General features: G+C 42.2%; 1 protein-coding gene across 5 annotated transcripts in view; it reads left to right on the top strand.

Annotated features, from left to right (window-relative positions):
• Positions 1-8199, top strand: part of ppp2r5eb (protein phosphatase 2, regulatory subunit B', epsilon isoform b) — a 45889-nt gene extending 37690 nt beyond the window's left edge. For all 5 annotated transcript variants that reach the window (XM_027278697.1, XM_019259109.2, XM_027278696.1 and 2 more), the window contains 7 exons: positions 1320-1428; positions 1721-1774; positions 2786-2836; positions 2937-3056; positions 3226-3353; positions 4952-5053; positions 6199-8199. In XM_027278697.1, coding sequence (XP_027134498.1) covers positions 1320-1428; positions 1721-1774; positions 2786-2836; positions 2937-3056; positions 3226-3353; positions 4952-5053; positions 6199-6298 — 664 coding nt within the window. In that variant the 3' untranslated portion in view covers positions 6299-8199. The remainder of the gene's footprint in view (positions 1-1319; positions 1429-1720; positions 1775-2785; positions 2837-2936; positions 3057-3225; positions 3354-4951; positions 5054-6198) is intronic.
• The last annotated feature ends 15252 nt before the right edge of the window (positions 8200-23451 follow it).

Genomic DNA, 23451 nt, shown 5'->3' with positions numbered 1-23451 from the left:
TGTAGAGATGTTAGGATCAGAGTTTGACTTGTAGATAAGAAATAAATGAATCCTCTCACCTTTTTTTAATCCATTAAAAAAAAAAAGACCTGGCTCACACAGACCGTTTTTATCAGCTTTGTGTTTGGGAGCTGCATGGTGATCATTTGACAGGCAGACAGAGTCGAGGGCGATTTTCTCAGACTGATGACACTGTTTGGATCTATGTTCAATGAAAACGATCTGATGTAAGTCTTAAACAAGTTAATTTCTAACCTAAACTCAAATCTACACACCTGAAAAGTTCAGAACGAAGCTAAAAGGTTGAACCACGACAGCTCTGATAAATTCTTCAGTCTGTGTAAAAAAAAGGTGTAAAGTATGCTCTTTTCCTAAATCTAACATACGGTAGACTGAGATAAATGTGAAATATTTGACTGACAAACACAACCTAAAAATTGTTAGGCTCCGACCTAACTGGCATCCCGTACACATGTCTACCGTTAAAACTATACCAATTTTTTTTTAAATGCTACCAAGGTAGAAACTCTTCTTTCTGGACGTCCACATAAGTAAAACATGACATCATCAAGTAAAACTGATGTAATAAAAAAATCAAAGGCAAAGAAAAGAAAATCAACAAAGATTAAACCACCACTGAGGATCAAAACATCTGGACATGTTTGTGGTGCTACAACTGTTACTGTGTCTGATCACAGTTGGTCCATTTTTCGAGTAAACCTCTCAAAGATCTTTTAACAGGTTTATGTTCAAGTCATGAAGTTAAAAACGGATCATAAACTGAGCAGTTTGAGTCTGTGCTTCTCAAACTCTTCTGCCTGCCTCCTTTTTGCGGGTAAAAAAAATATCTTTGAGACCTTCACCATCGCTCAGAGTCGAGACCTACGTCAAATTTTTCAGAGTGAAGACGCTGAAAGCGAGAGAGTGACCTCGCTAACATCAGAAGAAATGATGGCGTCTTTATGAAACATTAGTGATGGTTAATTACATTGTATTAATTATAATCCTAAGTCAGTGACGCTCTGTCTACATGTAGCTTTGTACCTGTGACGAATATCTTGTAACTAAATCAGTTCATTTGGTACAGTGTGGGCTCTGTCCTGAGAACAGTCAGAAGGCTGTAGTTTGTTTTGTTTGAGGAGCGTCACGTCTGCTCCCTCTGAGTCTGAAGGTTACATCTCTTTATTTCTCCGCTGGGCTCAGTTGCCTGGATAAACAGCAGCTCATTGATCTTGCACTTGCTTTCAGAGGGTCACAATGAAACTCTTTCATGTGTTCATGTTTAATTAATGTTCATATTTTCTCTCCTTCCCCCTCAGTATAATCAATGGTTTCGCTCTGCCACTGAAAGCGGAGCATAAACAGTTTCTGGTCAAAGTGTTGATCCCCCTCCACACTGTCAGGAGTCTGTCCCTCTTCCACGCACAGGTAATATATATATATTTTTATATGTGTGTGTGTGTGTGTGTGTGTGTGTGTGTGTGTGTGTGTGTGTGTGTGTGTGTGTGTGTGTTTCCAAAAATGTTGGATTAGCTTCTTTGATATATGTGAACTCTGAAACTACAAACTTACATAAAGTGATGAGTGTAAAACTTTAAACTGAAGTTGCAACGATTCCTCGATGAGTTTCTTTGGTCCTCTGTGACAGTAAACTGAATCTTCTCTCTGGGCTGGGCTAAAGCGCTAAATGTTCTGACATGTGTCTCTTCTCTCCCTGCAGTTGGCGTATTGCATTGTACAGTTCCTAGAGAAAGACCCAACATTAACAGAACCAGTAAGTATCAACTAATACCAACAGTCTGTGGCTAATAATAGTGCTGTTTGCTGCGTCTGATCATCTGACTGTATAAAAGCATTCCTCGCTACAGTACAAAGCTGATTCCAAAAGACTTTGGACACAATGTCCAGTTTGAAACGTGAAATCGTCAGTCAACTCTCCATCACTCCGTCTCTGTGTTTCCCTCTGCATCTGTAGATGAAGTTAAGACTCGATCATGTAACTGTATTTACTGTCAACAGCTTTCTAAAGTGCTCCTAAACCCACGTAGTAATATCTTTATACAGTCATGTGGGTTTTTAATTCAGCGCTGCCTGAAGGGTCAAAGGTCATGGACATTCAGTGTTGATTTGTGCAGAGATTTCGCTGGATTCTCTTTGAATCATATTCTGGATTGTAGCTGGTGAAATCCAGAAACTGTGTGTTCCCGAATGTTCTTAAAACTTGAACATCACCCAATCCTTGATGTGGATATGAGCCTTTTAAGGACTCACTTTTCATACCCAATCATACCATCACCTGTTACCCATGAACCTGTTCACCTGTGGAAGCATCAAACAGCTGTTTGTCACTCTTCTTCATCCTGTCCATACTTCTCTGGGACGTGTTGATACACCAAATTACAAAAAACAAAGTTTGAACCATAAATTGAATATAGGTTGAAAATCACTGCGTCCATTTTTTATTTTAGCATCCAACTCTTTTACAATCAGGGTTGTTTGAATCATTTCAGTGGGGGCACCGGTTTTACTGTCAAAAACACGCAGCAGCCTGTGGCGGAGGGGGAAAAAAAGGGATGTCAAGCTGCTACACTGCCAGCCTGAAATGTCTTTGAAACAGAGGCCATCTTTATTTTGGCTTTGTTTATTTCATGGACAGAGCGAGCGAGCGAGCGAGCAGTGGTTGAGAGACATAGACAGTAAATGAGAGTGAACGACCACCATGGTCAGAAAGCTGGTTAAGGTTTCAGAATGAACTCAGCGTGCTGTGTCTCTTCTTCCTCCTCAGGTCATCAGAGGCTTACTGAAGTTCTGGCCAAAAACCTGCAGTCAAAAAGAGGTGAAGCTTGCCATGACGTCTGTTTGTCTTTGAACTCTTGGTCTGTGTAAACTCTGTCTCTGTGCGTCTGCTAACGCTCTCCTCCTGGGCTGCCGTGCAGGTGATGTTTCTAGGCGAATTGGAGGAAATCCTGGACGTCATCGAACCAACACAGTTCGTCAAGATCCAGGAGCCGCTCTTCAAACAGATCTCCAGATGTGTCTCCAGCCCACACTTCCAGGTCAGTGACCGCCCAGCACCGACGACCTGTCAGGGTTTAAAGACTGATCCAGGATCTGTGTGATCTACCTGCAGTGTGCCGTTGAATCAGAATTTTATTCAGGACTTTAACAGCTTTAAAAGTTAAAAACAAACTGTCAGACACTCAGCCCAGTTTGTTTGTTTCCCAGGTTGCAGAGCGAGCTCTGTACTACTGGAACAACGAGTACATCATGAGCCTGATCGAGGAGAACTCCAGCGTCATCCTGCCCATCATGTTTGCCAGCCTCTACAGGATCTCCAAAGAGCACTGGAACCCGTGAGTGACGTCCCACAAACCTCTGCAGCAGCTCTCTGAAATAAATAAGACTCATCCAGCTTTGGTAGATACAAAACTACAGCATTCATTTTGTTCCCACGCTCCGTCACGTGCCGTCTGTGGAGTTCTGCTGACCAGCAGCATCATCAGCAGCTCTGCTGTGTTTTTCACTGTGACCTCACTTACACGCCGAACTGCGTTTCCCACATGAGCAGTGTTTACTGTAAACAGCAGAGTGAGAACTCTGAACACTGAATGTCAAATGAGGGGCGCTGAGAGAAACTCGCTCAGCATGACGTCATGCTTTTATTCTGAATTCTGATCAAAGCGGGTGCTGCTGCTCTCTAAGCACTATTTGACTCCAACACGTCTTGAAGGTTGTAAACACAGCCAGACTCCATTGACAAAACCAGACATTTTATCAGTTTTTTCCTTACTTTGAGATCAGGTCTCAGTCCTCAGGACAAGACTCACCAAAATCTTTGTTTTTTCATTTTGGTAGATTTAAATCAGCTGCAGTAGCGCCAAAGTACCTGATTCATGACGATAAATGCTCTCATGCTTTGACAGTCCAGCGTAAACAGAAAGGAAGTGCTGTTTGAAGAACCAAATACAAAAATTAATATTTAAAAACATGGTTTAAAAAAAAAAGTGGAAAAAAAGATATTAATTAATATCAAATAATAAAAATACTACTAAATGAAAAATAATTAAAAAACACATATTCAAACACCACTTTGTTGTAAAAAGACACATAAAAGCACGTCTATAAAAATGTGTTTAAGAAGTGATTTAAATAAAGTCACTGACTCAGGCAGGACGGTCCAAAGACCATCAGGAAGCCAGTTGAGAGAACCTGAAATCACTGACGTGATGTTGTCTGTTACAACCAGTAAGAAGCCGAGCCAATAAAAAGAGACAGTGGTTTTTAATGAGTGAAGAATAGAATAAAGTCGGACCTAAAATTGAACCTTGAGGTACACCACAGGTAATGTGAGCTGTAGAGGATGATCGAGAAGGTTCGAGAAGAATAAAACCAACCAACTGCATTGTCCTTAAGCCTACCCAGGCTTTAAGTCTGTCTTTAAGTGTAATCTGCACTGAGGTCTCAAAGAATTCAAAGTGTGAGGACTCATAAAAGTTAAAGTTGGTAAGAAACCAAACTTTCTCCAACATTTACAGAATCTGTCGCTCACCATCAGACTCAGTACAGCAGCAATTTAATGCATTTAACTACACGTCAGCCTCAGAATGGATAAATTGGACGTGATAAAGAATCACATGCAAGAGCACAACAAACCTCAGTCAACTCTGACAATAACTAATATGGACACGATGATGAGGTCGATCGTAATTTTGTCCTCAGGTCGGGAGCTGTGAGTGAAGGAGGAAACAGTGAAGTTTACTGACAAGCTGCATGTAGTAAACACATATCTGAACTTTTCTATGAGACCTGAAGTATAAATTCAGTGTCATGTTGCTCTTTGGGTGTTGTGCAGTCGTGGACTCTGTCGTGCTGATTAAACTTTATAGACGCTGTAAAACCTGATTTGACCTCACCAGGTTTAAACTGTGCTCTGTTTCTCTCCTCCTCGCAGGGCGATCGTGGCGCTGGTGTACAACGTACTGAAGGCCTTCATGGAGATGAACAGTACCTTATTTGATGAACTCACAGCCACTTACAAGTCGGACCGCCAGCGGTGAGAAGTTGTTCACACTCACACCACCACCACCACCACCACCATCATCATCATCGTCACCGAGGCTTCATGAATAACGTGATAGTTTCTGATTCCTGCAGAGAGCCACTCATGCGACAGCGGTGTTACTCTCATCGCACGTTACGAATGTCAGGATTAACGTGAGCTGTTCAAAGTTCAAATCAGAGCGATGAGTGGATTTAATGTGTGCAGCACATCATAAGGTTTGGTGTTAATTAGCCAATCATGACTCAAAGTTCACCGAGGACACACCTCGGGATCTGAGTTGATAAGATTGTATTGATACCCGTGTTTATTGGCCTTGGTTTTCTGACGGTGTCACAACGCTCTCTTCACCCTTAACATGCCGCTTTGTTAGGAAGCGTGTGGTGAACGCAACAACTCCAGCTGTACTTAGTAAAACAAGTTCTTTATTTTCTAGATGAATGATACAACAACAGAAAGTGGTGAGGTCATTACGAGGCAAACAGAGAATGAGTGGATGCTGTTAAAAAAAAAATAAGTATATGTACTTATTATATATTATGTGTTAGGTTAATGTAACGTACAGGTGTTAGGGGTGGATAGTGAGAGTCAGTGTCACATGGGGGTCTGGCCTTGTTGGTGACATCAGCAGAAAAAACAAACAGTTGCTGTGGTGTGAAGTTTTTATTTTGATGCAGGGGGGTGTGTCAAAGAGTTTGTGTCCACGGTGTGAAGAGTCAGCCACAATCTTACTCACACCTCAGAGTTGTGGAGAGAAGTTCAGGACCTGAAGAGACCGATCTCCTTCTCACACAGAGCGAATGACACTGCGGTCTGTTTGTGTAACTGGTCAGACACCAGTGTTCCCTTACATTGCCCACTCACCCAGCTCCATTACGTACTTCTGCTGACCAAAGTTACACAGATGACAGAGACACCATTCACCTGATTACAAGTCAGTGTAGCATCAACAGGAGTTAACAGACGTTTATGAGAAGAAAGTTCTAAAATGTTGATTTTAAAAATCCATTCTAACGTTCAGACGAAGTCTGTTAAGAGTCTCATCCACACACGTTGCCTTCTGTAAATGAACACTAGTTGAATCACTGAACTAATCAGATCGTTTGTTTGTTTGTTTGTTTGTTGTTTGTCTGTCTCAGTGAGAAGAAGAAGGAGAAGGAGCGGGAGGAGCTGTGGAAGAAGCTGGAGGACTTGGAGCTGAAGCGGGGCCTTAGGAGCGACGGCATCATCCCAACTTAACGAAGACAGCGCCGCGCTCCCCTCTGCCCCTCCTCCTCTCCCTCTCCACCCACACCCCTACTACTCCCCCTGTGACTCCTCCCCTCACCCTTCTCCCCTCCATCCTTACCCCGACTCCCCCCTGCCTCCCCCTCCACATCAGCCATGTCTGCCCAGAGCTCTGAGAAATCCCCGATACAGGCCATCGTCTGTGGATGGACACGGAGCGCCCGCTGGTTTCTTAATGATTTTTTTCTTATGTTTTTTTTTTCTCCTGTGTTTGTGCGACTTACTTTACAGTAGATTCATCACGTCTGTTTTCATTATTTCAACAGCACTGTAAATAATTATTTTTTTCTTTTTCTTTTTTTTTTTTTTCCCCTTAAACTGATATTATTGCAAACGGAAAAACAAAACAATAATAATAAAAAAAAAGGAAGAAAAAAATAGAAAATGAGAAAATGACTTGTGTGGGAGGGGAATTCAAACAAAAAAAAAACTTTTGGACTGTAGGACATGAAATGAACTCTTGAAAACAACAACAACAAAAAAAAACAACAAAAAAAAGAAGATAGATTGATTTGAACTCTTCATCCCGCTCTTCTTCAGCCCATGTGTCATTTTTATTTTTCTGGTTCTCCTCTTTGCTTTTCCTCTCGTTGCCTCCATCTTTCTGTTCCCTCCCTTCCTCCCTTCTCTCTAATGGTGCGTCTGTCATTTTTGCCCCCGTGTGGGACCTCCGGACTGAATATGGATCCCTCTCCTCTCTGTCTACAGATTCTATGTCCTGTTTTAAACGGGGGTAAAAAAAAACTGAACAAAAACATTTAAAAACAGCAGAACACATGAACCATCTCCTCTCAGAGTGCGTTTACATGCGCAGTCATTGAAGGGTTGATTGTGCAGACGGCGGTTGGCTTCAGTTTTGAATTCCTGGCTCAGTATATTTCTTTGTCTCCCTCAAACTATTTGATTAATTCAAGATTCACATCTGAAAACAAAAATCCTGATCCTGGATGTGACCGGTGCCTCAAGCGTCACATTAAAAGCCCCCGTGTATTTCATCAGTTTGAACGCTCTTATTGTGAAGCAGCTGCAGCAGGAAGTGTTTTGCCTGCTGTTTGAAAGCGGTCGGTGAAACAGGAAGTGACAAACTGTAAATTTAAAGTGTGCGCTCATCCTTTCCTGTAATGCCATCGTCTGAATTGAACTGAAGTCGCGAGCGGGAACGGCGGACTCCGCCACTCACTCCCCCTGAATCACCTGATCGAACTCTGTTTCCTGTTGCCTAGATGACGTCACTTCCTTGTTGTTTTACCTCGTTTATCTTGTCATATGACCTGTGTGAACTTCCTGTTCACGTCAGCCGGTTTCGATGATGCGTGTGATTCCAGAACGGTCCACATGTAAACGTACTCTCTTCACCTCCTCTCTCTGCCTCCTCCTCGAAGAAGAACGATGGACTGCTGTTCACCACTTGATTATTTTCCTCCATCTTCTTTTCAACCTTTGACCCCTCTGACCACGCCCCCGCCCATCCTGACCCTCCATACCAGGTCTCCCCTGGTATCAGTCTGGCACTGGTACCCTCCGGCCATAACGGGGACTGACAAACACAAACAAAAAAAAGTCTTCAGAGGAGCGCCAAAAATCTTCCTCCCTGTTGTGAAAAGACGAGCGCCCCGCCTCACCTCACCTCACCCCCACTCCTCCTCCTCCCCCCATGTCCGCCCACCGGGGGGCGCCGCGTTGACTTCACAGTATTACAACAACAACAGTGACAAAAAAAGACAACCCTGTACATTGTTATTGAATGCAGTACACTGATAATCTTGTATCTTGTAGTAATTTAGCCTCTGTTTTTTTGCTTAGGAAACTGTGGAGAGGAGTATCAGTATATAAAGAGGTATTATGGAACAAGACTTCCTGGTATTTATGATCGTGTTTCCCCCTTTTAGTCTGTTCTTTCTTTTCTGTCTCACTCCTCCCTCTTCTCTCGGTTTTTATCTCATTTTGGATATTTTGATGAAGTTTCTTTTGACCATTGGATATATTTTTTTTAGTTGGGGAGGGAGGGAGGGAGGGAGGGCGGGTGGTGAGGGTAAGGGCAGGTAGGCAGGGAGTCAAGGGTCATAGAGCGGGAGGGAGGGAGGGAGGGAGGAAAGGCAGGGGAAGGCAACGGAGCAAGAGTGTGACGGTGAACCTCCCCCCTCCTCCCTCGAAGAATTAATGTGTGCTTTAGAGCGGCCCAGATATAATATGATTTAAAAACTGAAAAAAAGATAAAAAGGGTTGGAGAAATACAAATGTTTAATTATTTTAAAAAATAAAGAGATATTAAATTAAACCTGTTTTGTGATAAAGCCCAGATGCTGGATTGCTTTATTTACTGGGTTCTGTGTGTGTTTCTGTGTGTCTGTCTGTGATGCATTTGTTGGCGACAGGACTTTGATCAGGGACACAGAAAAGCAACTTTGGACCCTGAGTCCAAACTAAACCTCAGTTTCCACTGCACAAAAAGAAGCACATGGTTGATCACAAGATAAAGTAAAATATATACCGGTAGTTAATGTAGTAGTAGTTATGTAATGGAAATTATCAAAACAAATAAATTAAAGTCAAGAGTGAAAACACATTTTATTTTTACAGCAGTGAACGAGCAGACTGGATTCACATCCACATGCCTGAAGCCAACGTTTATACAAACTTCAGTAGCAGAAAAAAAAAACTAATTTTATTACAACGAATGATCAAATACGTGAGATCAAATTAAAATGATGCTCATGAAAACAGATAATAAAAATAAAAATCTGCTTCCAACTCGAAGTGAGTCAGTCTCCATAGGTCCCCATGTTCAAATGTCCAACTTCACAGCAGAAATAAACATGTTTACAGCCTGGTACAAAAAACAGTTTTGGTCTCTGTAGCTAATTTCCCCGTTCATGACAACTGTACTGAGGGTGAATTTTTCACAACGGCTCTGTGGGGGACGTCACAGAGACTACGTCCAGACCCACTAATTCTAATCTTTTAAGAGTACGTCTTATGTTAGTTAATGACTCATGTGTACAACAGCTGATGCATTATTAATAAAATATTAAATATATTTATTTAAAAAAAGAAATTAAAATTTGCCCGACCTGAAACAGAAGTGTGTTTACACTTAAAGTCAGAGTTTTGTGACACTGAGTGTTGATATGGATGGATGGATGAGGAGTGGATTACACTGTAAGTTTCTCTGGATGTTTTCATCGTTCCTTTTAGAGTTCAAACTGACCACAGCTGCTGTTCTCTGAATGATGAAACTACATGAGATTCAAGCTGCAGAAGAAGTACTCGCATCTCAAGGAAAGGTTCTGCATTCAAAATGGTTTAAAAGTATCCGTAATATATACCGTATCACTGGACTGGAGTTCATTTCACCTCTTATATACAGCTTGGCAGCATTTTAATGTCCATCCATAATTAGAGACAAACAACCATTCATACTCACATTGACACCTGTGGACAATTTAGAGACACCAGTTAACCTGTTAAGAGCATGTCTTTGGACTGTGTGAGGAACCCACACAGACACGGGAAGAACATGCAAACTTCACACAGAAAGGCCCCAGCCGGGGTTCAAACCAGGACCCTTCTTGCTGCGTGGTGACAGTGCTAACCACTGCACCACCGTGACGCCCCCATTATAATGTATTATATGATATTATATTAATAATCCAAAGGTGCCATACCGGCTTCCAAAATACCATGGAGTGAAATTCTAAAGAGGTACAAATACTCAAGTAAAGTACTTTAAAATTGTACTATAATACTACTTACATTTTTGGAGTGTAACTTTAATAAATCCAGACTGCAGGTCAAATAAGTGTTGTTGTAGTTTCTAGTTTTGTAGTTTTGTCTAAAATTGAGGGTTTTTTCCATCCCAAAAACAAATAAAAGTGTGTGTTCACTAAGGAAAGATGCTTTTAAACATTAAACATGTAAAAACTCATCAGAAAAAAAAGGCTTTACACATTAAAGATGTCCGCTGCTTGTTAAAGGTAAATACAGAGCAGTACCTGCATCAGACACCAGAGGGCAGCAAAGAGCTGCAGCTCAGAGCTCACACACAGAAAAATATATATTGTTTATTTAGATGATCAAAACTTTGATTCATGAGGCACAAATTCCAACCTGCTCTCACACATACAGTTATGCTGTCAGATTGTTTTCCTCTTAAAACGTTATTAGACATTATTAAACATTAAGATTTTAAAAGATTTTAGAAGTTTAAAATGATTGTGTTCATGCTGAACTCATCATCAGCTTCTCATGTTGTGTCAGTTTCTGCTGTAATTCACTCCTGACTGATTTCAGAATGTTTTTCATGAAACTGAGCTGAGGAGTTTTTTATTATTATAATTATTTAAAAAAGAAATAGTTTGAGTATTTATAGAAAGAAAAAGAAATAGTTCTTCTATGTTTTTTGGGGGGGCTCAGTGTAATTACTGGAAGCTTCTCAGTGCCTCAGTGCTCTTTAGAAGAAAAAAAAAACATGTCGAGAGCACTGTCATCAATAATTGGCCAACCGTGCTGATAATTCAGCTGATTAGCCCTTCCACATCACCCACCCACTCCCACTGCTCTATATGCATTCAGCTTTTTACTCTGCTTCATGTGAGTCATGTAACACATTTAAAAACAGCAGGAGCTAAACCCAAGTGGTTTCCTGTCGGGGCAGATGGGTTCGAATCTGCCTCAGTCCATGATGAAAGAGATCGAAGGAGGGCAGTAATGTTACGTGATGACAGTGCAGAGAAGGCACTGTTAAACTAGTAAAACTAGTCTGAGTCAGTGTTTTCATCAAGGACTCTTCCATGAAGTAGACAGTAATCGAACCATCAACCCTGTGGTTGGTGGACATCACGACTTTTCTCAGGGGGCTTTACAAGCTGGACAACACTGAACAACCTCTGGTCAGCTCAGGTCAGATCACTCGCTCCTGGACACAAAGTCATAAAAAAGGTAATTTGTCCTTGTTTGAGTTTGCATGTTTTCCCAAAGACATGGAGGTTAATTGGTGACTCTAAATTGTCCGTAGGTGTGAATATGAGTGTGAATGTTTGTGTCTATGTGCCATGTGATGAGCTGTCACCCTCTCACCCAAAGTCAGCTGGGATAGGCTCCAGAAGAGGTTACAGAATATGGATGTTTGATTTTTCATACTGAGATGAGTTTGTTTTGAGTCTGCACTGAGCTGTAGTAGCAGACGTTGGCCTGTAGGAGGAGACCTGCCCTTCCTTTAATACAATAACAATTATTTCTCGGATTATTTACCACTCCTGTTCTTTGTAATCTGAGTCACACTTTTCTCTCTTTCACTCGTTTGTCTGCTGAACTTTCATTTTATTTTGTTGACTTTACTCTGACTGTATATTTATATTTCTTTTGATCTCATTATGTTTTACCTTTATTCATTCAGCCTGTACGAAACTGACTTGTAATTAATTCATTAATTAATTAATAATCTATGAATCACTGCTCGTGTTTTTGGGAATGAAGTTTAGGACACGTCAGAGGAAAACCTCTCTGACTTCATGTTGTTATATTTTGAAAGTTTTCTTGTCGGGCTGAGTCATGTCCTCGCTCTTCATACTTTTATTTTGAAGTTCAGAGTTCTTCTCCTTCTGTTCCTGAGGCTCCTCCACTCCTCCTCCTCCTCTCTTCCTCCTCCACTCCTCCTCCACTCTTCTTCTTCTCTGATTTCCCGATTTCACTCTGTATCGCTCATATCTCTCTCTCTCTCTCTCTCTCTCATCCTCTCGTTTTCTTATTTTTCATCTCCTTTTTTCTGTCTTCTATACCCTCCTTTCCTTTCCTCTCTCCTCCTTTCCTACTCTCCTTAGTTCACCTTCTTTCTTTGTCTGCCCTTCCATCTCTCCTCTATTCCTCTTCTCTCCTGCTCTCTTGTTTCCTTATTTCCTCTTTCCCTTTTAACTTTCCTTGCTTCCTCTTTTGGCCTCAACTCCTCTCTCCTTGTTTTAATTTTTGTTCTGCTCATTTCCTTTTCGCCTTTTTTCTTCTTTACTTTTCCTTCTCTCCTTTTGTTTCCTCATTTCTTGTCAGCTTTCCTTTCCATCCCTTGTTTCCTCCTCTCTGTATTTTTTCTGGTGTGTGTTTCCTTTCTTTTCTCCTTCTTCTATCCTCTCACCCTGTTTCCTTCTTTCATTTTATTTCCCGTCCTTTCCTGTCCTATCCTGTCTTCGCATCTCCTCTTTCCATTCCTTTCCTTTCCTTTTCTCTTGTCTCCTCCTCTGTGTTTCTTTCGATACTTCTGTCCTTCTCTCCTTGTTCCCCCTCGTCCTCTTTTGTTTCCTCCTCTCCTTTCTTATTGTGTCTTCCTCTTGTTTTTCCTCCCTGTGCTCCTTTTCTTTGTCCTCCTGCTCTTTGACCTCCATGGAGTTTGGACTCTAATGTTTCAGGATTAATCTGTCGGGCTTCAGTAGAGATGAATCCACATGAACATGCCTACAACGCTCATATATCTTATAAGGAACATTTCAGTAACGTTAATGAGGTCTGAAAGAAGTTTATGTTTTGATGCTGACGGAGGAGCTACGAGCACACACCACACACACACATGGCTTCATAAACTTCTCCTGATGCCATTTTAATCTGGTTTATTGAGCTCTGTTCGTTTATCTAAACACACTCCACATTGTGATGACGAGGAGGGTTCATATTTCATTTACCACTGAGGTCATGAGACATGACTCAGAAAGGTCAGTTTGAGTTCCATATTTACATATTTCCTTTTCCTTCAGGGACGTCATTTAAGTGACTTCATAGTTTCTGTATATTTCATGTCACATTCAGCTGATAACAAGAGAAGAGAACAGCTGATCAACTGAACAATGAAGCCAAACAGTGAAACAATATCTGCAGGAAGTTTCCTGTCAATGTTTCCTCACAGATGAGTTTTTTCTGTCTGTTCTGTTTGTTTGTTCTTTATTTCAAATATTCTTCTTTTTGGACAGATTCACTGTTTTCTCATTCTTTGGTTGTTTCATCTTCATTCCTTTCTAAAACAGGATGAGGCTGTTGATCAGAGAGTGGAGGCTCTGTGAGTACAGCTCGTGCTGAGAGTCCTGATCCTGTCACATTTATTTAACTTGTCTTAAACAATCAGAGGAACATTTAAAAAGAATGACTTACTTTACTTTCATTCACAGAAATGAATGAGATGCTGTGATACAGTGCTCTTCCATGTGTCTGATTGGCCGATGCAGCATCTTGCTGGACGATTCCTCGTGTGTGTGTTTTTCATGCAGGGCCGATGTCGGTCATCATGCAGCCCTGCAGGCTTCACACTGGTGACCTGGTGTAATGCTAATGCTAAAAATAGCTCACCTTTGTAAAATCTGCGTCTCATGTCGGCCTCTTCATCTCTGACATCGTCTCCTCCTCGTCATTTTGCACATGATGACATGAGCTTTCCTTTTAGAGGCTGGTGAGGACACAAACTTTGTTCTCTCTGAGGTTTGAGGCTCTCATGTGAGGAGGTGCAGGCTCAACCTAGACTCCGGGTCCACTAAAGGCTGCAGCTGACAAGTGTCCATCATTGTGTTCATGTAGGTGCACTCTCATCAGCACCGAACAGGAAGCAGGAAACCGGGGAGTTACGACACACACACACACACAGACACACACACACACACACACACACACACACACACACAATTAACAGTGTTTAGAGTGTTTAATTCGGTGTGTATCTGATCCATCTGATCTTACTTTAGTGAGAAATCTTCATGTTTGAAACCATTCGCCTCATTCCTATGCTTGTCTAACACTAAAATAACGCTTGTCTAACACTAAAATAACGCTTGTCTAACACTAAACTAACGCTTGTCTAACGCTAAACTAATGCTCGTCTATCCATCCATCCATTATCTGTAACCACTTATCCTCATCAGGCTCACAGTGGAGCTGGAGCCTATCCCAGCTGACTTAGGGCGAGAGGTGGGGTACACCCTGGACAAGCCGCCATGCTCGTCTAACACTTCAATAACACTGTAGAGAGTCCTTAAATCAAGCTGCAGGGTTCCTCTGTGGAGAGAGGAGAACCTTCCAGAAGGACGACCATCGCTTCTTAGTGAAAGGCACCTGAAAGATTCTCAGACCATGAGAAACAAAATTCTCTGGTCTGATGAGACAAAGATCGAACTCTTTGGCGTGAATGCCAAGCGTTATGTTTGGAGGAAACCAGGCACCGCTCATCACCTGGCCAATACCATCCGTACAGTGAAGCATGGTGGTGGCAGCATCATGCTGTGGGCATGTTTTTCAGTGGCAGGAACTGGGAGACTAGTCACAGGATTGAGGGAAAGATGCAGCAATGTACAGAGCCATCCTGGAAGAAAACCTGTTCCAGAGCACTCTGGACCTCAGACGGTTCATCTTTCAACAGGACGACGACCCTAAGCACACATAAACACTGTATAATGTCCTTTATCTTGTGTTTTTACAGACATGTAATGAAGTGTTCAGATGTCATATTTCCTAAAGGAAGTTTGATGTTCAAACTGCTAATATGTTTATTTCTGAACAGAAACACTAGAAAACTACACTGGTCGGTTTTGAGATGTCTTTTTTCAGGCGAGTGGAAAGATAATCCACATTTCTGTATATCTGACTTCACTCAGCCTGTTTGTGTCTGTAGATCTCACCAGAAGTTACATTAGATAATGCCTAATTTGCATAATTAAACATAATTACTGAAACATTTCAGAAACCTGTTAGTATCTCAGACCTCCTCACAGCTGCATTTAAACATCACAGTTTATTTATCCGATTCCTCTGTCTGATGTCAGGACGCCTCCTGTTCACATCCGTCCAGATGAGAGCATGATTTAGATTTCCTCCTCCATATTTAATGAGCGTGATATTAGATCTGAGTGTGTGTGTGAGGAGTGCACACGTTAGGAGTCGTAACACACTCCCACACATTCACAAACACATCGTCTGTGTCTGTTTAGCACCAGAAACATTAACAGACGTGTTTTTATGGACGGAAATCTTCATCGTTTGTATCAGTTTGTCTGTGGAATGATTTATGCTGTGAAGGCAGAGGGGTCTGTAGGTTGGACCTGAGTAGACTGGGTCTCTCCTGGCTCTGTTGATTTAATTTCATTGTGACAGTCTCATAATTACATCTCTTCTCTAAAAACACAACGTTCAAATGATTGGCCCATCTGCTCTTTAATTGGGACCATTTATTTCTCACTTTTTTCCACCATCCCCTCGCTGTATGTTTCTGTGGTGTTAATTAATCCCAGTAAACGTAGCAGACGGTCTGATGGAGCTCAGCTTGTTTATCAGGAGGGAATGCTGGGAAACGAGGAGGCAGGGCAGAAGAGGTCGGAAATCCACCGAGGATTCTAAACATCCATTTTGGTTTGTTTCAAGGCATCGCAGCTAAATATTTAACAGGACTTAATGCAGCGTGCTGAGAAACAGACTGTCAGGTCGTGTAAAAACCACTCCTCGCCCTCGTCCAGCTGACTGCCTTGCCGAGATGGCGGCTCAGAGCGTTCTAAAAGCTGATCTGCCTCCTGAAATAGTTTGATTTTTCTCCTCACTTGTAGCTGGAGGAACACCGACACAAAATCTTTTGACCCGTGAATCCAAGAGCTTGTTCATGCTCAGATGCGTGCCCACGGACGGGAGCAGCAATGTGAACATGACTGAGTGGTCAGGATGGTTTTCTGATCTTTTCTGGCTCTCTTCATGATGAACAATGTCTGATGAGTATGTTTTATCATTGCATTAAATCTATGTTGTGTTATTGTCTCAACATTATGGTGCCGTGTGGGTGCTTATAGCAGCTCTGACTTCTTTTCTGTGTTTTTAGAACATTTTTCCATTTTATTTTCATGACTAATTTCTCATCTGTTTTGTGTTCTATGAGCTGCTGTAACAAGTAACTATTTTATCTTTCTTAGCTTAGCATATCTAACTTATCTTATGTTATCTTATGCATTTTATGTCAATGTATTTCAACAAAATTATATATAAATCAGTATTTGTTGTGATTTGTCTCCTCCAGTTTCCTTGTGTAATCTCACTGTGGTAAATATGGACAGCTGTACTCGAGTATTTGTTCTGAATACATTACTTATGATCAAAAACTAGCAAGGCGACAACTTTGCTAACATCAACAACAGCAGACATAGCAGCAGCTGATATTACTGACTAGTCCAGCAGCAGTCAGCCCAGCTCGGCGTCTGTCTTTCAGCCTTTTATTTCACCAAGCTCTCACTAACCACTAAAAGTCAGTCCCACATTTACTCTCGTCCAGTGGCTTCTTGTTCACTCACTCTCTCCTTTTCTCTTCTTAGCTTCCTCCGTCAGAGTCCTCTTCAGTCTCTCCTTCTCTGCCATTATGTCCATAAAGGCTGCTGAGCCTGGTTACATTGCCCACTCATTCAGCTCCAGTTCTGGCATGACACCAGTCAGCATTCCCCTGCACCCTGGGCCTGAAAACCTCCTCTTCTTCCTGGTTTTATTTTTGGTGTCTATCATATTATGAACTTTTGTATCATATCACTTAATATCACACATTTCTGTAGTACCATTTCATCTCATATTTTTGATCATGTAATCTTATAACAACACTCGCCTCTGAAATCTGTCCAAAAACAAATATATTTTACATGAAGATACTCTGAACATAACTGGATCTAATCATTAACAAAATCATGTGTGTGTCTCCTCTTACACTGCTTTCAACCAAAACACAACAAAATCACTCAGGAAACACAATTATACACAATCACTAAGAACTCCTGATGCTCAGCTCAGTGTAAAGGCATCTGAACCCCTGAAGAAACAGCAGTTATCAACTAACATGTCTGCTGTTAAAATCTTCACCTTCTCCATATGCTTAACAGCAGTATGTTACATCAGATGTGTGAGTCAGAGGAACATTTGATACTCTGACTAAAAGCACCAACTCTGGACGCAGTGACAGCAGTCAGCACATCATGATCTGTACTGCAGACTGGGACAATGTGTTTGTGGCTTCTCAGGAGAGAAAAGGAAATTTCTGTCTCTCACTCTCTTACAATATGCACAGCGTTGGTTAATTCACATTTGGAGAAGGTGGAACATCAGATTAATCAGGAGAAATCTCTGTATACAAGGGACAAGGCTGGAAACCAATGATGGGTGGCTGTGATCGTCAGGCCCTCAGAAGACAGACATCACAAACTGACAGGATTCTGTCCAAGCTCATTCAAGATGGACTGAGGTGAAGTGGAGAACTGTCCTGAGGTCTGATAAGGCCACATTTGAACATTTCATTTTTTTTATTTGGAAATTATGGATGCCGCGTCCTTCAAGCTAAAGAGAAGAGAGACCACCCAGTTTGTTATCAGCACTGTAGTTGTAACTATGCTAACTATGTAACTTCATCAACAGCATCCATGATGGGTTTTCATTAATACACATGCCATGTTGGGTAACCTGCATATTTGTGAAGGCTCCATTAATATATATGCAGGATTTAGAACAACATATGCTGCCAAGTATACAATTTCTTTTTCATGATGATATATATAACAATCCATATTCTGCATGTATTGTTTTGTAGTATTTCCTTCTTTATTTGTATATATTTATTACTTTCTAAACTGGCCTCATATCTCATCTCATGTCATCTAATTTTATGTTTTACTTTTTTCTCGGTTTCTTCTTCTCCTCTCATATTGGAGATAATGCACACAAGAATTATTCAAGTATTCTTTATTGATACAGTAACTCTAGACTTGACTCTCATTCTCAGCCTTCCGTCATGCACCTTTCTTACTATCATTTAACTACATAAGACATTCAGTTGACATGGAAACCGAAGCCGGGAATAGCCCATTGTGGGCGACAAGGTGACTCACTATGCATTTTTCTCAAAGACATCTCCGTGCACATCACAGATTTGTCTCATTTGCAGTTTCTGTTTGTTGTCAACCAACCAATGGATGCTTGCTGCTGTAAATGCTCATTACGTCATTGAGTCATCTTTTCTTAGTGCTTGAAGTTTTCTCAAGACAAGTGGGAAAGTATTACCAGCCAGTAGGGATGGGCGATATGGACTAAAAAGTTTACCCCGATAATTTCTGGTATTTATGACCGTAACGATAAAAATAAAACTAAATAATAAAAAAAAATAAAAATAAACACCAATTCAGCCTAATCTTTTTGACTATAAATCTGTCACCAAAATAATAATAAAGGCTAGGGGGAGCTGGTGGTGGGCGTGTCTATACCTGCTGAATGTAACCACTGTGAAACAATCAGGAAATAACTTTTTATTTCTCTGATTAATGACAGCTTTATCGAGGCCGGCGCTCGCTCTCTGTTATTGTTGTCTCTCTCTCACGCTCTCTCTCTCTCTCTCCTCTCTCATCATTGAACACAAATCAAATTAAACTTCTTTGTGTCATTATGTTTTGCCGCGTAAATTGCGAGTTGGACTCAGATTTAGAAGCTGGTACATGAAATAAACAAAGTGAGAACGCACACAGGTAGATGATCAGAGTTTAGTCCGTGAATCCACCTGGATAGTCTCTGCTTCCGAGCGTGAGGAAAGAGCTCCTTGCTGCCCGGCGTATCTGCTCCGCCTTCTGCCATGTTTGTCAATATGCGTGTTGGGCTGCGAGTGTGTCGTGCACATACATACATCATCAATGGGAATTTATCGATTTTATCGTGGGATGACATATTCTTACCGTGGGGAATGTTTTTGACGATATATTGTAAGAGATGATATATCGCACATTCCTACCAGCCAGAGAAATCTTTCAAGACAAGTCTCAAAGTTATAACACCTACCTAACAGACATCCACAAAGAAAGTGACAGAATCTTGAAATTAGAAAGATTTTGCCCTCAGCATGAGTTCGTAAGACAGGATGGTTACTCACCCAAAGATCAGTGTAAGCACCACAAGGATTTATAGACATTTATAGAAATCTAGAAACAATTGAAGTCATGTAAATCTAAAATTCAGAACATTTTGCTATGAGGCAGTGAAATTTACTGTAAGCTGTCTGAATTTATTATATACATCTCGATGTATTAAGATTATGTATTGCCTCCACAGGTGGATGGCTCAAGCAAATAATCTGCAGTAAAATTGTGAAAAAAAATCAATTGAAGTTTTCCTCAGGGGAGTGTCAATGTGATAAGTAAATGGCACTTCCCTAACAAGGACCTCGTACAGATGAAGTTTACACATGTTTATTATAAGTAACATTTGGGAAGCATGGGTGATATGTTGCGGGAAGGGGTTTAGAGAGGGGTCAAGGGATGGAAGGATGAGGGTCGGAGGATGAGGGATGTTAGGATGAGGGATGAAGGGAGGAAAGGTGAGAGGGATCAGGGATGCGAGGATGAGGGGTAGGGGAAGGAGGCGGGACCATCGGTAGAGTGGTCCTGAGGTTGAGGGGTGGACAGGAGGGATCCTGGAGGAAACCTGGAGGGATGGAGACTCTGAGTGGGGGAACCGTCTCTCCGTGACTCTACGGATTAGAGCCCCAAGAGAAAACTTCATGAGGAGAAGAGCGCGTGCGCTTTTCGGACATTGTTCAGGTCGTTGCGGACGTAGGCTAGGTATGCAGTCCAAGACCAGTGACCTAGGATTTTTGTGATGTTGTCAGGTATTCCCTGTCTGGAAGCAGTGGAGGCTGCTCGAATGCGGAAGGAGTGCCCCGAGTATAGCTCCAGGGGAATGCTGGATCGGAGCAGGATCTAGCGAGAGTGATGGTGGAACCAGGAGCGCGTGGCTACTCTGCCGGTCTCTGAGGGTCTCGGGGGGAAGCTTGAAGGGTTAGACGGGAGTTGATGTAATTGAGAATGGGTTCATACAGGCTTAGGAGTGAATTCAGTCGATAGAGGTAGACTGGTTGGGGTTGCCCGGACTGGTTGGTTTTGCTGCGTTTCAGAAAATGGATTAGGGTATCGGAGGAGAGGACAGAGATGTCGGATAATGATGCATGACACGATGGATCGTAGAGCAGGGTGGAAGCAGTGAACTCTGAACAGCGTAGGAAGCCGAAGAATGCCAGGAGGAACATGGATTCTAGGACTTTGTCTATGCTTGGGGACAAGTAGCCTTTGCAGAGGGGTTCGATGCAGCGCGCTAGGAGATCAGAAGTGAGAGGGATTTGCTTCGGCATAGGGCGTGGTTTGGCCTTGCGAAGGCCTTTGAGGAGCATGTTAATGTGGACGTGAGTCAAAGCGGGGCACGGAGATGCTGAAGATAATTTGGCAAGGTGGGGGGTTTGGCTGGACGTGCCGCTGTCGAGGCTGCGGTGGTCTGGTTAGGTAGCTGTGGAGGGAGTAATAGGAAGGCTAGGATTGAAAGAAGAGGGAGGGATGTTGCGATGATGGCGTGTGCACGGGAATTAAGCTTGGGGGAAGGTAGAGGAGAAATGAGAGGCAGGAACTGAAGGTGCGGGGTTCGATACGACCTGGCCCTGGGTAAGGGCTGAGCCAAGGTGGGCTGAGCCAAAGACGGTGGTGTGACGTCATCGTTGTAGCGACGGCGACCCGGAAGTGGTGTTCGGCTCGTGGAGTTGTAAAGGAAGTTTTGGAGGCGATAAAAAAGTGTGACCTTTCTGTCAGAGCAGTGGAATGGGATGTTATGTCAGGCTGGCAACTGTCCAGTCGGCTATGACTGTGTTTGAAGGGTGGACGGCGTGTTGCCCGGGGGAAATTGCCTCGCGGCGTTCCACCGGTCGCTGGCGCATCTGACGGGTGATGGAGGCGGGTTCTCCCCCTGGGCCTGTGAGGTGGAGAGGGCCTGATGGCGTTGGAGCTATCTGAAATGGATGACCTCGGACGCCGGTGGACCTGGACGACAGAGCGCAGCCATGGTGGCTGCCCTGCGGGAATTACCGGGGACGGAGATGTTTCAGACAGTTCGGGAGTGTTGGATATTTCGTCGAGCAGGTCGCTGTCGGAAGCGTTAAGGGCAAGTGTTTCGTCCATGCTGTGGGTAAAACCCTTCATGTTACGAATGTGACAGCAGAGTCAAAGAAGGAGTGGTCGGAAAAGGAGTGCTTAAATTCATGGAGAACGGAAATGGGATGAGTACGAGGCGTGGCCCTTATTCCTGAACCTAGTTAAAAAAAACTCTATTTATTTCATTTCTTGTGCAAGGGTTGGAAACCTGATGCTAATGGGTCAACTTCAAGTCAAGGCATGTGTTTTTAAGATCCCATTTCATGCATTAGTTTGTGAAGGACCTGATATATGTTAAGGGTTCATCTCTGGGGACCATAAATATATATCAAGTCTCAGAGACAAAATTGATTAATCTTCTGGGGACCATGAATATACAGCAAATTTTGTGGCAATTGGGGCATTAGTTTTCAGGACACATGTCATGGATCAGTTTGTCTTACTGTATGTGTGCATCCTCTGGGGACCATGACAATACTGCACAAACAAAAGAAAAACAGGTTAAGAACTGAGATTTGAGAAATTTGTCAAGGAGAGATTTTTTGTTCTGATAGTGCCACAAGACCAGAAGTGTTAAAATTAACATTTATCTTCTGCGAATTACAAATATAATAATCTTTCAAAGACGATGTGTCATGGACCAGTTTTTGAGTTTAGCCTCATGGTTGAGGTAAAACACCAAAAATGTTGATTCCACAAGTTCCACAAACAAGTTTCCAGAATACCATGTCATGGAGCAGTTGGCCAGGAAAATTTTTTTGTCCGATGGTGAAAGTCAAGAGCCAAAACTACATACAGTGAGCCCTGTCCTGATCCAGTTTGTCCTGATGGATGCAATAAAAAAACAGTCAAAGAGTTCAGAGTTCATCATGAATATATAATTCATTTGATTAAAATTTAATCAGTTGTTATCAAGAAATCTTTCTAAATATGTGCAAAGTTATTTTTCTTTTTGTTTCCTCTCTTGTTGTTGTAGTCTTCAGCTCATCGTAGCCTCCACAAAACTGACACCACCAGGATGTATGTCCCATTACGCTGCAAATGTCACAGAAAATATGGTTTGAGGGACGTTGAAAACAACGTGGCTTTTTTTTATTTGCAGTCAGAAAAAGCATTATGACACTCCTGCCACTTGTTGACAGTCCTCCAATATGGCTGATTCCATGCCAGCTTCTATTTCCTGCTCCAGAGGCCCTTATTTAACTGTATCCTGTGCGGATGTGTGTGTCTTTATGCCGCCACTGCAACTACTACTACATATCCAAGATTAAGAAGGCAGTGATTAACTAAAAGATATAAAATTACGGCTCCAGAATAAACTCATTCGAACTGCAACACTGAGATGGAGAAAAAAGGCTTCAGAGAGAGGCACAAACTGCAGGAGGAGCATCACGGCTGTAATTAGCATTAACAGTGAGACAAAGTGATTGCAGGCAGGCCACCTCAGACACAAAAGCTTCCACACTGTCCGCCCGGAGAAGAAAAAAATTCACATTTGGGATTCAAAAAAGTGGTCTGCAATTAAAGTGCAGCGGAGGAGGCTTTGCTAAATGCCACGGAAAGCTGTTCATGCACCCACCGGGTGACACCGGCACCGGAGTGTCCCTCAGGAGCAAAACAGAGAAAACGGAAGTTCCACTAGATTACCAAGCAGCCCCCCCTCACCGCATGTCAATTAGTTAATGCTAATTTGATTACTTGCACTTTTGTTTGGGGAATTTTCTGAAGTAAAATATTAATAAAGGCAGGTTGTGGCTTGGTGTCATAGGACGGGCCCTCGGTCCAGTTCCAGCTTTAAAGGAACTCCGAGGAGTTTTTCAACATTAGAGGTGCCATGGAAACCGTGTCCTCTAGAAATCACATTTGTGTAGTGACTGTAGCAGACAGGAAAGGATCAGAGCTTACCTGAATCTTCATTATTAATCCAACAAAGACAATAAATAACTTTGTTTTACCGAGTACATCTGGTTTTATGTCGCTTCCTTTCCCTAAATGAGCCTGGCCATAACACATCCCCTGATAACAATGATCTTTCCCTAACTATACGAGCTGTGAGTGCCTAAAAATAACCATAAAGATGCTTTTCATGTTTTATTTCAGTTTTCAGTGAATATGGACATGTTAATTTTGGAAACTGGCACACGTGTTCCTTCAAAAACGGTGAGCGTAAAG

The sequence above is a fragment of the Larimichthys crocea genome, chromosome V (genome assembly GCF_000972845.2).
Source record: "Larimichthys crocea isolate SSNF chromosome V, L_crocea_2.0, whole genome shotgun sequence".
In the NCBI taxonomy this organism is placed as follows: domain Eukaryota; kingdom Metazoa; phylum Chordata; class Actinopteri; family Sciaenidae; genus Larimichthys; species Larimichthys crocea.
Note: the sequence above shows the minus strand (reverse complement) of the source record. Positions and strands in the feature narration are given on the sequence as shown.